General features: G+C 46.1%; 1 protein-coding gene across 2 annotated transcripts in view; it reads right to left on the bottom strand.

Annotated features, from left to right (window-relative positions):
- The window catches only part of furinb (furin (paired basic amino acid cleaving enzyme) b), a 131,375-nt gene that overhangs the window by 69,721 nt on the left and 48,499 nt on the right, over positions 1-13,155 (bottom strand). For both annotated transcript variants that reach the window (XM_079500750.1, XM_079500751.1), the window contains exon 3: positions 5,285-5,383. In XM_079500750.1, coding sequence (XP_079356876.1) covers positions 5,285-5,383 — 99 coding nt within the window. The remainder of the gene's footprint in view (positions 1-5,284; positions 5,384-13,155) is intronic.

Genomic DNA, 13,155 nt, shown 5'->3' on the forward strand with positions numbered 1-13,155 from the left:
AAAATGACTGGAGACATGTGCTGGAACACTGTGTAATACAGTCAGTCATAAATGGCTTAGATGTGATTTCATTTCGTTTAATCCATTGAGACCTGGAACGCATCCATGTCACGTTAGCGTTTAACCACATTAACCATTAACCCATTTTGGGGCGGGAACCCCTTTTGGTGTTTTAAACATTATGTTATAATTTAGCTATTGAAAAATAGCAGATCTACAAGCTCATAGCGCGCCACCGAGTGGCGCGCTATGAACTTGTAGGTCTGCTATTTTTGAAAAATCGTTAAAATGTGCCTCAAATCTTTCCGAAAATTGTCATGATTTAGAAAACTTTTTTTTTTTTTAATTTCGACGTCAGGCCTGAATGGGTTATACAAAAACAACAGCACATTGGATTCACAGATGACTTAGTTTAACACTGCAATGAGATTAGACATCAGTGCAATGCAATCTACGTGCTAAAGTGGCTCCACAAATAAGTTAAGTTTTTGATCTGTTGTTTTTATTATTATTATTATTATTATTCAGGGCACGGGAAACAGTGAGATAATGTGTATTGATCTGGGGCAGCATTGCTCACACCGCTGCTCCCACAGCTCAAGGTGAGTGACAAAAGGACTAATTAGGACACAAACATGCAGATAAAGTAACTACCTCCCTGAAGCCTAGACAAAGTCAGGCAGCCGACACAGACACGGCCGCACAAACCGAAGGGAGGTAAAGCAAGTGATTTAGGAGTCCGAGCATGACCTGAACGCGTAATCCACTCCACATATAAACTGTTTGCTCCATCCATCCAGACCCCTGTGTCTGGATGGTTTGTCCTGTTTGGAGAATAGACAGAGGGAGAGGCAGAGCGAGGCAAACAGACAGACAGATAGACAGAGAAACACAGTGAGACAGAGAGAAAGTGAGAAAGAAAGATTCGAGAGACATGACTTTAGCAGCCGCAGACTAACTGCAGAGAGAAAAAGTGAGAACAAGAGTGAAGAGAGGATGTGAAATGAATGAGTGTTAAGAGTGCTGGTGAGAGAGAGAGAGAGAGAGAGAGAGAGAGAGAGAGAGAGAGAGAGAGAGAGAGAGAGAGAGAGAGAGAGAGAGAGAGAGCAAGAGAGAGAGTGTGTGAGAAAGTGTGAGAGAACATGCCAGTATAGAAATGGTGAAATATATGAAAGTACTGTAGGTGCTTACAAAGCAAGGCAAATCAGCAAGTTATCTTAACATCAAGCTTTTGCTAAAGCCTAATGGCAACCACACAGCAAAACAAATCAAATGTATTTTCTCCCTTCAGTCAGGATAGCAGGAGATGCATAGTGGTGGAGGCTTATGCTGCAACCAATGTCAATTTCACTGCATTATTATTCCGGGAGAAAAAAAGGGGACGATAAGCAGTGTGTCAGTGCCACAGAGCTGAGCCGGAGAAGACAATGGAGGTAATGTGAGAGACAGCATCCGGATTAGGGATGGGGAAACACTGAAACGAGCTTAAAGCTTAGCAGGGTCTAAATCCTAATCCCTGTCTTTATGGTCTCATTGCCTTTTAAAATGATCTTCTGTGAACCAGGTGTAGATCTAAGGCAGATGCATGCTTCATAGATGCATGCTTCATAGCATGACGGCGTTGTGTGCACCAGGTGTAGATCTAAGGCAGATGCATGCTTCATAGCATGTAAACCAGGTGTAGATCTAAGGCAGATGCATGCTTCATAGCATGACGGCGTCGTGTGCACCAAATAGCCGACCTACAAGTTCACAACAACACGTTGCGTCCACGCGTTGTGAGCTTGAGGGTCTGCCGTTTTGGGGTGCGCGACACCGCCGTGCACAAGAGCGTAACTTCGATTTGATCCGTTTTGTCTGTCTTCACGCCCCCCACCCACATGAGCTCTGAGATGCGTGCATGCTCATGCAAAGGCATGGGACGTGGCATGCATTATGCCCAAATAAACAAATAATAACGTTGCACACATTCCACACAATTTTTGGCCGTTGTTTCACCAACAGGCTGAGTGCTCGACTCCCAAGCAATTGTGGTGTGTGTTTTGCCGGAGGCGGAGGTACTGTATGTGTGTGGGAGTTAAGGGGCTACGCAGGGCAAGCTGATGTGCTCCAGCCTGGACCCTGCAGCCCTCCATAGCTGATGTGCTCCAGCCTGGACCCTGCAGCCCTCCATAGCTGATGTGCTCCAGCCTGGACCCTGCAGCCCTCCATAGCTGATGTGCTCCAGCCTGGACCCTGCAGGCCTCCATAGCTGATGTGCTCCAGCCTGGACCCTGCAGCCCTCCATAGCTGATGTGCTCCAGCCTGGACCCTGCAGCCCTCCATAGCTGATGTGCTCCAGCCTGGACCCTGCAGCCCTCCATAGCTGATGTGCTCCAGCCTGGCCCTGGACCCTGCAGCCCTCCATAGCTGATGTGCTCCAGCCTGGACCCTGCAGCCCTCCATAGCTGATGTGCTCCAGCCTGGACCCTGCAGCCCTCCATAGCTGATGTGCTCCAGCCTGGACCCTGCAGCCCTCCATAGCTGATGTGCTCCAGCCTGGACCCTGCAGCCCTCCATAGCTGGCGGTTCAAACTGGTGTTAACTTGAACTGACTCAGGAGCGCCCGGGAGATGGCAAGTTGGACTCGATGGTTTCTATTTTAACCCATTCTGGGCGGGAACCCCTGTTGGTGTTTTAACTTATTATATTACATATCATTTTTGGGGTCCTTGACATGAAATATTGAGCACCACTGATATAGAAACATAGGTATTTCAGAATACTGTCATGATTTAGAAGACATTTTTTTTATTTCGATGTCAGGCCTAAATGGGTTAAACATCCTGCTGGAATGGACTGCCTTTTGGACTCCAGTCAATGAAAAAAATAAAGTACTTCCCCCTTCATAACCATTTATGTTATGTTATGTTGCAGTTGCAGTAGACTTTGCAATGGGAATACTACTGTATATAGGCTGCTGGCCTTCAATTGATTATCTCCTAAGACTCTAGTGGTAGATTAATTCTGGTATTTGCCTGCAGCTGATCAAGAGAATATCAAATATGCTTGAGCCGTTTCTGATTAGGCCACCTACGTATAGTGTCTCGTCAGTATATTCTCCAATCCACTGCTGCGCATAATCAAACTCTACTCAGTATGACATGCCTAAGCGCCGCTCTAGTCACCACCTACATCTGACACAGCATCTCATCTCGCCGTCATATTGATTTTGGCACTCTCGCATGCCAGTCTTATTGCTGCTTAAGTGCCGCTGTGCTCTCTAAGCCCGCAGCTATAGCCTCCCCAAGAACCCTGGACCTGTAACCCTGACATGTCATGGCTGTGCCCGTTTAGCCTGACCTCTATAACACAGTCAGCTCCGGTCAATGTCACTAACGCTCACTTAATGAAGCACAGAGACTTCCTGTCAGCCCATGTTGGGCACAATGGTGGCATACCTTCAAAGGTGGCGTCTACAGCTCAGTGTCAGTAAGACAGTTGCAGCAGCATACCACCTTAGCACCAGGGAAGCAAGGAGGGAACTTGAGGTGAGCGTCGACAGCAAACGCCTGGAGGTCCAGCAAGCCCCAAAGTACCTTGCCGTGCGTCTGGATCGGACAAATGCCCTTCAGACAACACCTCGAAGAACTCAAGGCCAAAGTGACATCCAGGGTGGCGCTGATCCGCCGCCTCGCTGGAACAACCTGGGGAGCCTCCGCTAAGACGCTGCGTGTATCCACCCAGGCCCTGGTCTTCTCTGCAGCGGAATACTGTGCCCCAGTCTGGAGCAGAAGCCGTCATACGAGAAAGGTCGATGTGGCAATTAACAACGCCCTCCAAATCATAACGGGATGCCTGAATGCCTGTGTTCCTCTTGCCAGTACTTGCGGGAATAGCAACGGCCGGCCTCCGACGGGAGGCTGCCACCCTCGTCCTGGCCAGGAAAGCTAAAAAGCACGACTGGCACATCCTGCACAACACCAAAACTCCAGCGCTTCCAAGCAGACTCAAGTCCCGCCACCCCTACAACAAGGCAGCACAAGAGATGCTCAACTCCAACTCTGAGGACATCTCCAGAGATGCTTGGTTGGCAGCAGCGTGGAAGCAGGAGTGGGAGTCAGCCGGCCCTCCTGCATGCATCACTACATCTGGGAACCAGGAGATGGCGCCATAGGAGGAGATGACCTACCTCGCCAGCAATGGACTACACTGAACAGCTTACGAACGGGGGTTGGGCGCTTCAATGCATCAATGCAGAAGTGGGGATTGGCGGACAGTGCGGCATGCCAGTGTGGTGACCCTGAGCAGACCGCAGACCATATCATCAACACCTGCCCCTTATACAGACCATCCTCGGAAGCTGGCCTCTTTGACCTGGGACCAGAGATGCGGGCGTGGCTCCACGACACCGAGTTGGACCTCTGATGTTACACGAAAGAAGAAGAAGCCCATGTTGGGTTTCCTCTGGAGTCAACGGCCAGCCGGACCTGAGCACATGAGAGAGCAAGAACCTCGCTTTGCAACAGATGGGCTATGTCTGTTCACTTCCCAACGGCCTCCCCTGCAACTCGGGTCACCTACCTCTAACTCAAGGCCTTCCAATATCCATCGAAAATATCGGAAGGTCGGAAATCACAGAAGTGCTCTATTACAAGTCAGGCTGGAGTTTGTTGTCTGAGCAGACTGCTAAACTGGAGGAATCTGTCTGAAAAGACCTTGACATTCAGGGATAGAACACACTCTCATGTTGGCTAACAGATGGGAGCGGGCCAGCGCCTCTCTCATTGACATTTAGGCAGCAAAATAAACATTGCTTTGACGTCTGCCACAAAATGAATTTGCCGGCTGCAGAGGCGATCGCAGCTGTTGTGTAAATTGGGAGTGTTCCTATTTTGTGCTTATTTACAGCTGTCAGGTACCTAGGTGGGGTCAGAGACCGAAGCGGATGGAAGCACAGGCGTTCCGAAGAATTCTATTTGAAGGAGCGTCCCAGACCAGTAAAAGTGCATACGACATACATACAGTAAGTCCTTCCTGCATTTCTTTGCTGCATTTCATCCCCTCTCTCTCTCTCACTGTCACTAAAAGAATAGAGACATGCTGAAAGAATCATCTAGAAAACATGTGCAGTATGACAAGCTGTCATACTGCACATGGTGGCACCTTTTACTGATGTTAATCTGCATTCCCAAAGTGAACTGCCTATGGCCTTATCTTTTGTTGCTGTTAGCATGTTGGGATGAGTGAGTGACTGCATTGTACATGTGTGGGAGTAGTGGAGAAACAAAAACAACAGGCCTACCTGTGGTTCTTTGTGCAGCATGACATGCATTCCCCTGTGGCCAAGCACGGACCTCTTCTCCACGGTGCGATGCCTGAAGTGATAATAATCTCCAAAAACCTGCACAAACACAATGGAGGATACAATGAGTTTACCTGCAGCTACAGGACAGCCAGATAACAGCCTTTAGACACATCCACCATGGGAGGCAGGCAGGCAGGCACGCACGCCCGCACGCACGCACTAATATACTTGAGGACATCCTTTTATTTTCATTATAAGCGCCATTTTAACCTTTTTTGTGTGGCATCTTTAACAAACTTGCCTCAAGTTATACTTGGCTAGACCAAAAAAAGCAGATCTACAAGCTCTACAAAATGACCTTGTAGATTGTTTTATTTTTTGCAAACATAAATCACCGATAAATCTAACACTAAAAACTAAACTTAACTTCGAAATGTTTAATCGTAACCACTTCAACCGGAATCCTTTCCTAAAGTACACACAACGCACGCACGCACGCACGCGCGCGCACACACACACACACACACACACACACACACACGCACGCACAGAGTGCTCTTCCGCAAGGAGCTTGAGACAGATCGATCCATTTGAACACCACCGGGGACATTTACATCTATTACATCACCTGCGGACGCAAAGACATTCCCATACATCTCATGCACATTCTGTCACACGAGCAGTTAAGTCACGAGTGCGTGAATACAGTCTCGAATGCGCCACAAACGCCTGCAAAGACAAAGACATTCATTACACATGACTGTGGACGGACGCCATCCATCAGAAATAATTAGACACATCCATTAGAGAGCGATCCAGTGCTACAAAGCCACGGCGGCACATTCCTCATACTCCTGTCATCGTCTCCTTCACGCCCGTGGCCGTAAAAGAGCTTTTAAGGACAGATTGGTGGTGACAGTTGCAGCCAGACAAAAACCTGAGGGAGTGCTTTGCATTTCTGTGACCTTTGACAGAGCTGGCACCACGAGCACCTGGAGGCTTCCATTTCGTTCTCTCTCCTCTTTTCTTCTTCGGTCAAGGACAACCCTGGCACAATATAGAGACAGACACCACTAGGGGACCGATTAAGTGCCCGGTCAAAATGAGAAAAGGCAGAGGCGGCGGCGGGCCAGGTAGCGGCGGAGACGACTGTTGCAGTCTTTACATAGGCAATTCACAAGAGAGAGAGGGAGAGGCATCCATTTGAGGAGGGAAGGGGCTGCAATCTGTACAGCCAGCGCCGCTGGGGATCGGCTCACCTTCATGAGACCAGTGGAGCAGAGGAAGAGGGTGGGGGGGTTGGGGGGGGGGGGGCAGAGCAGGTTCTGTCAGGCGGACCGAGTAAGGATGGATGTGTTTGAGGAGAGAGAACAGCAAACGCAGCAGGATGCAAGGCTCTCCTGGGGCTGTGGGCTGATTTTGCAGGTTGGCTGCTTGCTGGCTGACTGGCCTGTGGAAGGCTGTGGCCCAGAGACCCTCCCTGGCTGACTGGCCTGTGGAAGGCTGAGGTCCAGAGACCCTGCCTGGCAAGACGGATATACAGCGCAGCTGCAGCTATGAATTGTTTTCTCAGTGATTCTATTGAGTACTCATTCGATTAATCAAATCACCCAGAATCACATCCCATATTAAAATTGTCTCAAGGGAGGACCCGGCAGTGGGCCGGCCGGCGGACAGACCTCTGACATCACACCCGTGTCACCATGACTCAGCGATAACCATATAAGGACTCGGAGTTCCCAATGCAGCTGCGCCCAAATATGGAGTATGTTGTAGACAAGGACTGACAGATACAGATATCTCCATATATGGACATAAGTCGGAATGGCAGTGCGGCGTAACTCTAGATGTGAACGTAACTCTAGAGGTTACCTCTAGTTTTTGATAAAATAGCCTGTTTTCATTGTTAACGACTTGGACCCTATATATTGTATTAGACCCAAGCAGGCCAGGAGGCCCGGAAATAGCAGAACTACAAGCTCATAGTGTGAGCTCATAATGTGAGCTTTTATAGATCTGTTAATTTCAATATACTGTACATCAACAATGCTTACAAATTCAAATCAAAGTTCAAGTCAAGTCAAATTAACTGTTGCAGCCCTATTGGACTTTATGGTCCATTTAATGCTGTTTAAAGACATGTACAAACGTGTGCATGTGTCATGTGATTGGAAATAGTTTTTGTTGTTGAAGCCATGGATACACATTAATTATAGAGACGAGACTGAAGACAATTATATCTTCTTTAGTGAACTGTTCATTTTAAAAGGCTGATGGAGAATGAATGATGAACGAAGATAAACCAATTATCCAAAGCAAATAAAATGCCCTTGAGTTTTTTCTCACCTCCCGTTTCTGTGCAACATTATATTATGAAACATTGGAAACCACATCTCCCTTAATCTCAGGCAATAACTTTGACAGAAAACACCCAGGTGCTGCTGGGAAGGCTCAGAGGAGGGTTTAAACGAGCATGCATAACCTGCAATATTACATTACATCTATGTTGCTGTATGGAGTCTACACAAGAATGCTACGAATGGCACTAGGTGTCACATGGACGGACCGCATCAGAAATGTGGACCTCTATGGGGACCTACCACGGGTCACGGACAAAGTCAGAGAGAGGATGAGGCTGGCAGGGCACTGCGTCAGGCACCCAGAACTTGAGGCAAGTAAATTTACCCTATGGGAGCCAACCCAGGGCAAAGCCAGGAGGGGAAAGAAGCGTACCACCGGCACCTATGACGTGCTGCGGCGCGACAGCTTGGCTGACAACACTGAAGAGCTCAAGAACCTGATGTTGGATAGGAAATTGTGGAGGGCAGCGATCCAGGAATCCAGAGTTGGTGTTGGCTAGACCTCACTCTCGCAGCAACATATTGTTTACATTGCAGACACCACCACGATGTCCACGGTTTGTGGCCACTCGTATACAGTTTAATAGCATGCCCAAATTACATGACCAGCAAACTGTAGCCTTAAGGTTAATTCAGATCGCAATGTTCTATTGCTTAAGGTTAATTCAGACTGCAATGTTCTATTGCTTAAGGTTAATTCAGACCGCAATGTTCTATTGCTTAAATATATGCTTCATCGCATGATGGTGTCCTTGTAGGTCTGCTAGTTTAGGCGCATGACACACGTCGTGGGAGGAAGTATAAATGGCGCTTAAAACGGTTTCTTCATCTCGTCGCAAATCTTTGGTCTAAACTAGGCCTTTAAAGGGGCCGTGCGTGCACTGGAAATTCACATCAAAGCCATGCAATGGCAAATGGCCTAAAGATAATGCAAAGATTGAGGTGTAACGGAGGAAACGACCCAAGAAGTTAATGGAGCCTACTTTTAGTTTCTTTCTGCGGAGCAGAATGCTAATTCGAGCGGTGCCGGTATGGGCCTGTCTGCTGGGCGGGCCCATATCCCACGGCGCTGATGTCCTTATTTAGCCCATGGGTCCATCTGTCCTGGGAAATGCAGCCGAGGCTGCAGCAGTTACTTTGTAGTTCGTACATGCACAGGAGCGCATGTGTGCTTGTCTGTCCAAAGTATGTGTGACTCATGCTTCTCTGCAGCCAGACGTGCACGTAGGCACAGGGAGCTGTGAATCACAAAGCAGTTGTGCTCACTCGTGCGTGTGTGTGTGTGCGCAGGGACGATAATTGAGAGCAGTGTGGAATCATTACTCATCCTGCCAGTGGTGTGCATGTCTGCATCGGTGGACCACTGCCCTTTACACTCCTCAGTGAGCAGTGCAACCAGTTGCTACCTCATCATCTGTTCTGCAGTTTCCCTTGTCTCCTTCTATCGCGCACGCACGCACGCACGCACGCACACGCACACACGCACACGCACACACACACACACACACACACACACACACCACTAAAAAACATTCTTTTTAGGGCTAGACTAGTACCAATTATACCTCTCTGTTCTCCACGGACCAAAACTCTGTCTAGAAGTAGAGGTCATCTGATGGATTATTTTCTTTTTCAAAGACGATAAAGATTCCAATATTTTGGAGAGAGGACAGATAATTAACAGGACAGATAATACAGATAATAATAACCAATTTGTTTGTCTCTCTTTCAAAGTTGCCTTTCATTCGTGGCAGGCATGTTTATTGTTTACCCTATTTTTCTCTCTCAATTGTGGCTTGTGCATGTCTGAAAATTATTGTATATACAGTACTGTATTTCACTATTTTAATTCAGGTATCCCATTAAGACCTGAGGTCGATTCTACAAATACCCTCTAAATCAGATGTTGTCAAACTCTTTTGTGCCAAGGTTGTACATCTGCTATGTTTGGGAAACACTGCAGAGCTGGAGGTAGCAGAGACTACAATGTTGAGGTTCTCCCTGGGAGTAACAACGATGGATAGGATCAGAGGGACAGCGCACGTTAGATGTTTTGGAGATAAAGCCAGAGAGACTAGACTGTGATGGTTTGGACATGTGCAGAGGAGGGATAGTGAGTATATTGGTAGAAAGATGCTGAAACTGCCAGGCAGGAGGCCTAGAGGAAGACCAAAGAAGAGATTTATGAATGTAGTGAAAGAGGACTGAAGTTAGTTCGTGTGAGAAGAGGAGGCAGAGGACAGGGTGAGATGGAGGCAGATGATTCGCTGTGGCGATCCCTGATAGTAAGGGCATTTTATCAGGTATTTGACCAATCTGGGAACTAAATCGTTACCACGAAATTTCTTCACCAATGTGTTTCTAAAGGTGTCTAATAACATGTACTAAAAGTTTGAAATTCAACTCCCATGGGAAATTTGAGTTATTAGCATAATATGCGACCATACCATTAACATCCTATATAAGGTAAAAAAAAGTCCAAATGTCATCATTATTTAAGTAGCATGTGACATATGAAACTAGGGGGTTTTCATGATTCTGAATCCATTCCAGGCATTACAGTAGTTTTGCACAAAAAACACTCATTGGGCTAACTATCCACTTCCATATCCAATGTGCTGACCTCATCACATTTGTGATGACGGCTATGGCTGTTTTCCTCCCAAGGAGTGTTTTTTGTGCAAAACTAATGCTTGGAATGGATTCAGAATCATGAAAACCCCCTAGTTTCATATGTCACATGCTACTTAAAGAATGATGACATTTGGACTTTTTTGCCTTTAGGATGTTAATGGTATGGTCACATATTATGCTAATAACTCAAATTTCCCACGGGAGTTGAATTTCAAACTTTTAGTACATGTTAGACACTTTTAGAAACACATTGGTGAAGAAATTTCTTCGTAACGATTTAGTTCCCAGATTTTCATAGCTTTCTCTTACTATGAAGGGAACAGCCGAAAGGAAATTAAGAAGAATTTTCTAGATCTAAATCTTGAGTTTCCTGTAAAACGTATGTTGCTACAATGTATAGCCAAAAATAACAAATAACACAGATGCTTTCCCGATTTTAATGGGTTAAACAAAAACAATGTAAGCGATATATAATAAACTGGCCATGTAGTTGTCCAAACTTGACTGATTGCACATCTACAGCAGCTAGTTTAAAACTTTGTTTTCAGAGAGTTATATTTGAGTGCATCATTTAACTAGTAATCCCCATTGCCAAAGGACATCATGCCAGCTGTGCCCAGCAGGAGATCGCACAGGCAGCGCAGAGAAATACAGACCCTCTGTGTCTGTCTGGCAGCTTTTCTGAATTAGAATCAGAATCAACTTTCTTGTCACATCACACAATTACAGGTAGAAAATAGTGGGTGGAATTATTTTTTATCAGTGCAGGCTCTCAGAATTTGCAGTTTTAGGAAGAGTTGGAATAGGGAAAGCGAGAATAGAGTAGAAAGGAAGACACATCAGATAGAACAAGTCAAATAACAACACGGCACAGTCAAATAAAGAGTCCAATACTCATAAGGTGCACGATGAAAACAAACAGCAGATACAAATACCAGCAGGTATAAACGATGTCAACATTTTAGGCGAGACATAGGCCATGCAGTGGCTCTTGATTAATTTCACATTCACATCTACAACTGCTAGTCATATTGAAATCGGTTTCTGTCCATCTCAAGTGGTGAGTGACGCTCAATGCAGAAATGGTTGCAACGTGATGATTAGCTGCCGTCAAAAACAAAATTGCATCTCATTTGAATAAAGTTGCGTTGAACAGTTGCTCCATGCCGCATCCAATCCCATGATCCTTTGTGCAGGAAGGAATACCCCCCTGCTTCGGCTTCCATAGAAAATGTATGAGGAGTGGCAGAGAAAACACCTTGCTCGCATATGCACCATTACTGACTGTGTAAGAGTAGTGCCTGAAATGTTCTTTTTAACGCATTCAAAATGCATGTGGATGAACACATTTTGTAATAAAAATTACACATAGTGAACATCTTTATCAATAATGTGCGTAATTATCTAATTTGAAACGTTAAAAACAAGTACGGTACGAAATGCAAATATCGGCCCAATGTCGGTCTATCCAATTAAGTCAGACTATCACTATCTAGTGCTGAAAGGAAAACATAATTAAATCCACAATAAAATAAATTTGTTGCCACAGAACTGCATGACACAGCGTGCATCCAAGAATAAATCAGGCGTTATTGGACAGAGTGACAGACACAGACCATCAAGCCATGTCTCATGTGCACTGACTGCACACAGAGACGCCTTTTCCACCGGTTGGTTCCCAATGGGAACCGGTTCAGTTCTTTTTGATTCTTAGTCCATGAGCCAGAGCTCCAAAATTAGAACGTTAATTATGAATTGAGTGGGCAAAACCCTACCTATATTATATTGTTCACCATGAAAACCATCACCATGAAACTTCCCCATGATTTATTGTATTACAATTTTTACCTTTTTAAATATGCAAATGAGGCATTATGTAGGAAAATATGGAAAATAGAAAATATGAAAAAGCTACTACTGTGGAAGGGTTATCATGTATTAATTTACGTGTATTGATCCTATAAACAATTTAATATAGGTCTAGTTTTTCCCACCAATTTTGGAGCTCTGGTTCATGGACTAAGAACCAAAAAGAACTGAACCGGTTCCCATTGGGAACCAACCGGTGGAAAGGGGGTCAGAGGGATAAAAGGATGAAAGAAATGCACAGGCCTGGAAATGGACTGCCATTAACAAGAATTGCATGACGCAACGGGGATGAATGGCAGAGCAAATAAAACTAACTGCAAATAGCATTTCTAATTTAAGTGCCTTTATTTCCTTAAATGTCAGGAGAAGATGAAACAGCAACTACATTTGAACAAAGTTCGAACTTCAAAGAGAAGACATGGGGTTATGGGCTTGCGTGTGTGTGTGTGTGTGTGTGTGTGTGTGCGTGCGTGCGTGCGTGCGTGCGTGCGTGAGTGCGTGCGTGCGTGCGTGCGTGCGTGCGTGCGTGCGTGCGAGAACGAGATAAAGAGAGAGAGTGGGATGTGAGGTGTGAGGAGATGCAGACTGATTTGAGTGCTGCTGACAGTAATAACGGTTATCAAACGTTCCCTGACAGCCTGAGAGTGCCGAGAGGCTTCAAAGCAACAGTCCACACCGTTCCCACCTCATCTGCGGCACCATGGCGTCTCTCTCACCGCTGGCTTGCCGTTTCTTTCACACTAACCTTGCGTTTCACGCTGCTCTCTCTACCTCCGTCATCCATTTAATTATCCTCATGCTGCCTTTTTTAATGACTCACCTATGTTCTTCTCTATCCATATGTAGCGCTCCGTTTTTGCCTGAGCCCCATTCTCTCTCTCTTTATCACCCCACCCCCCTCCTCCTCTCTCCTATCTCTGGGTAAGGCCCTTCTTAGGGACGTGTTATACAGGTGAAGTTCCATATCAGAGATGCAATGCATCGCTGCGGTTCTCTGCCGGTGTT

Source organism: Electrona antarctica, assembly GCF_951216825.1.
Source record: "Electrona antarctica genome assembly, chromosome: 5".
In the NCBI taxonomy this organism is placed as follows: Eukaryota; Metazoa; Chordata; class Actinopteri; order Myctophiformes; family Myctophidae; genus Electrona; species Electrona antarctica.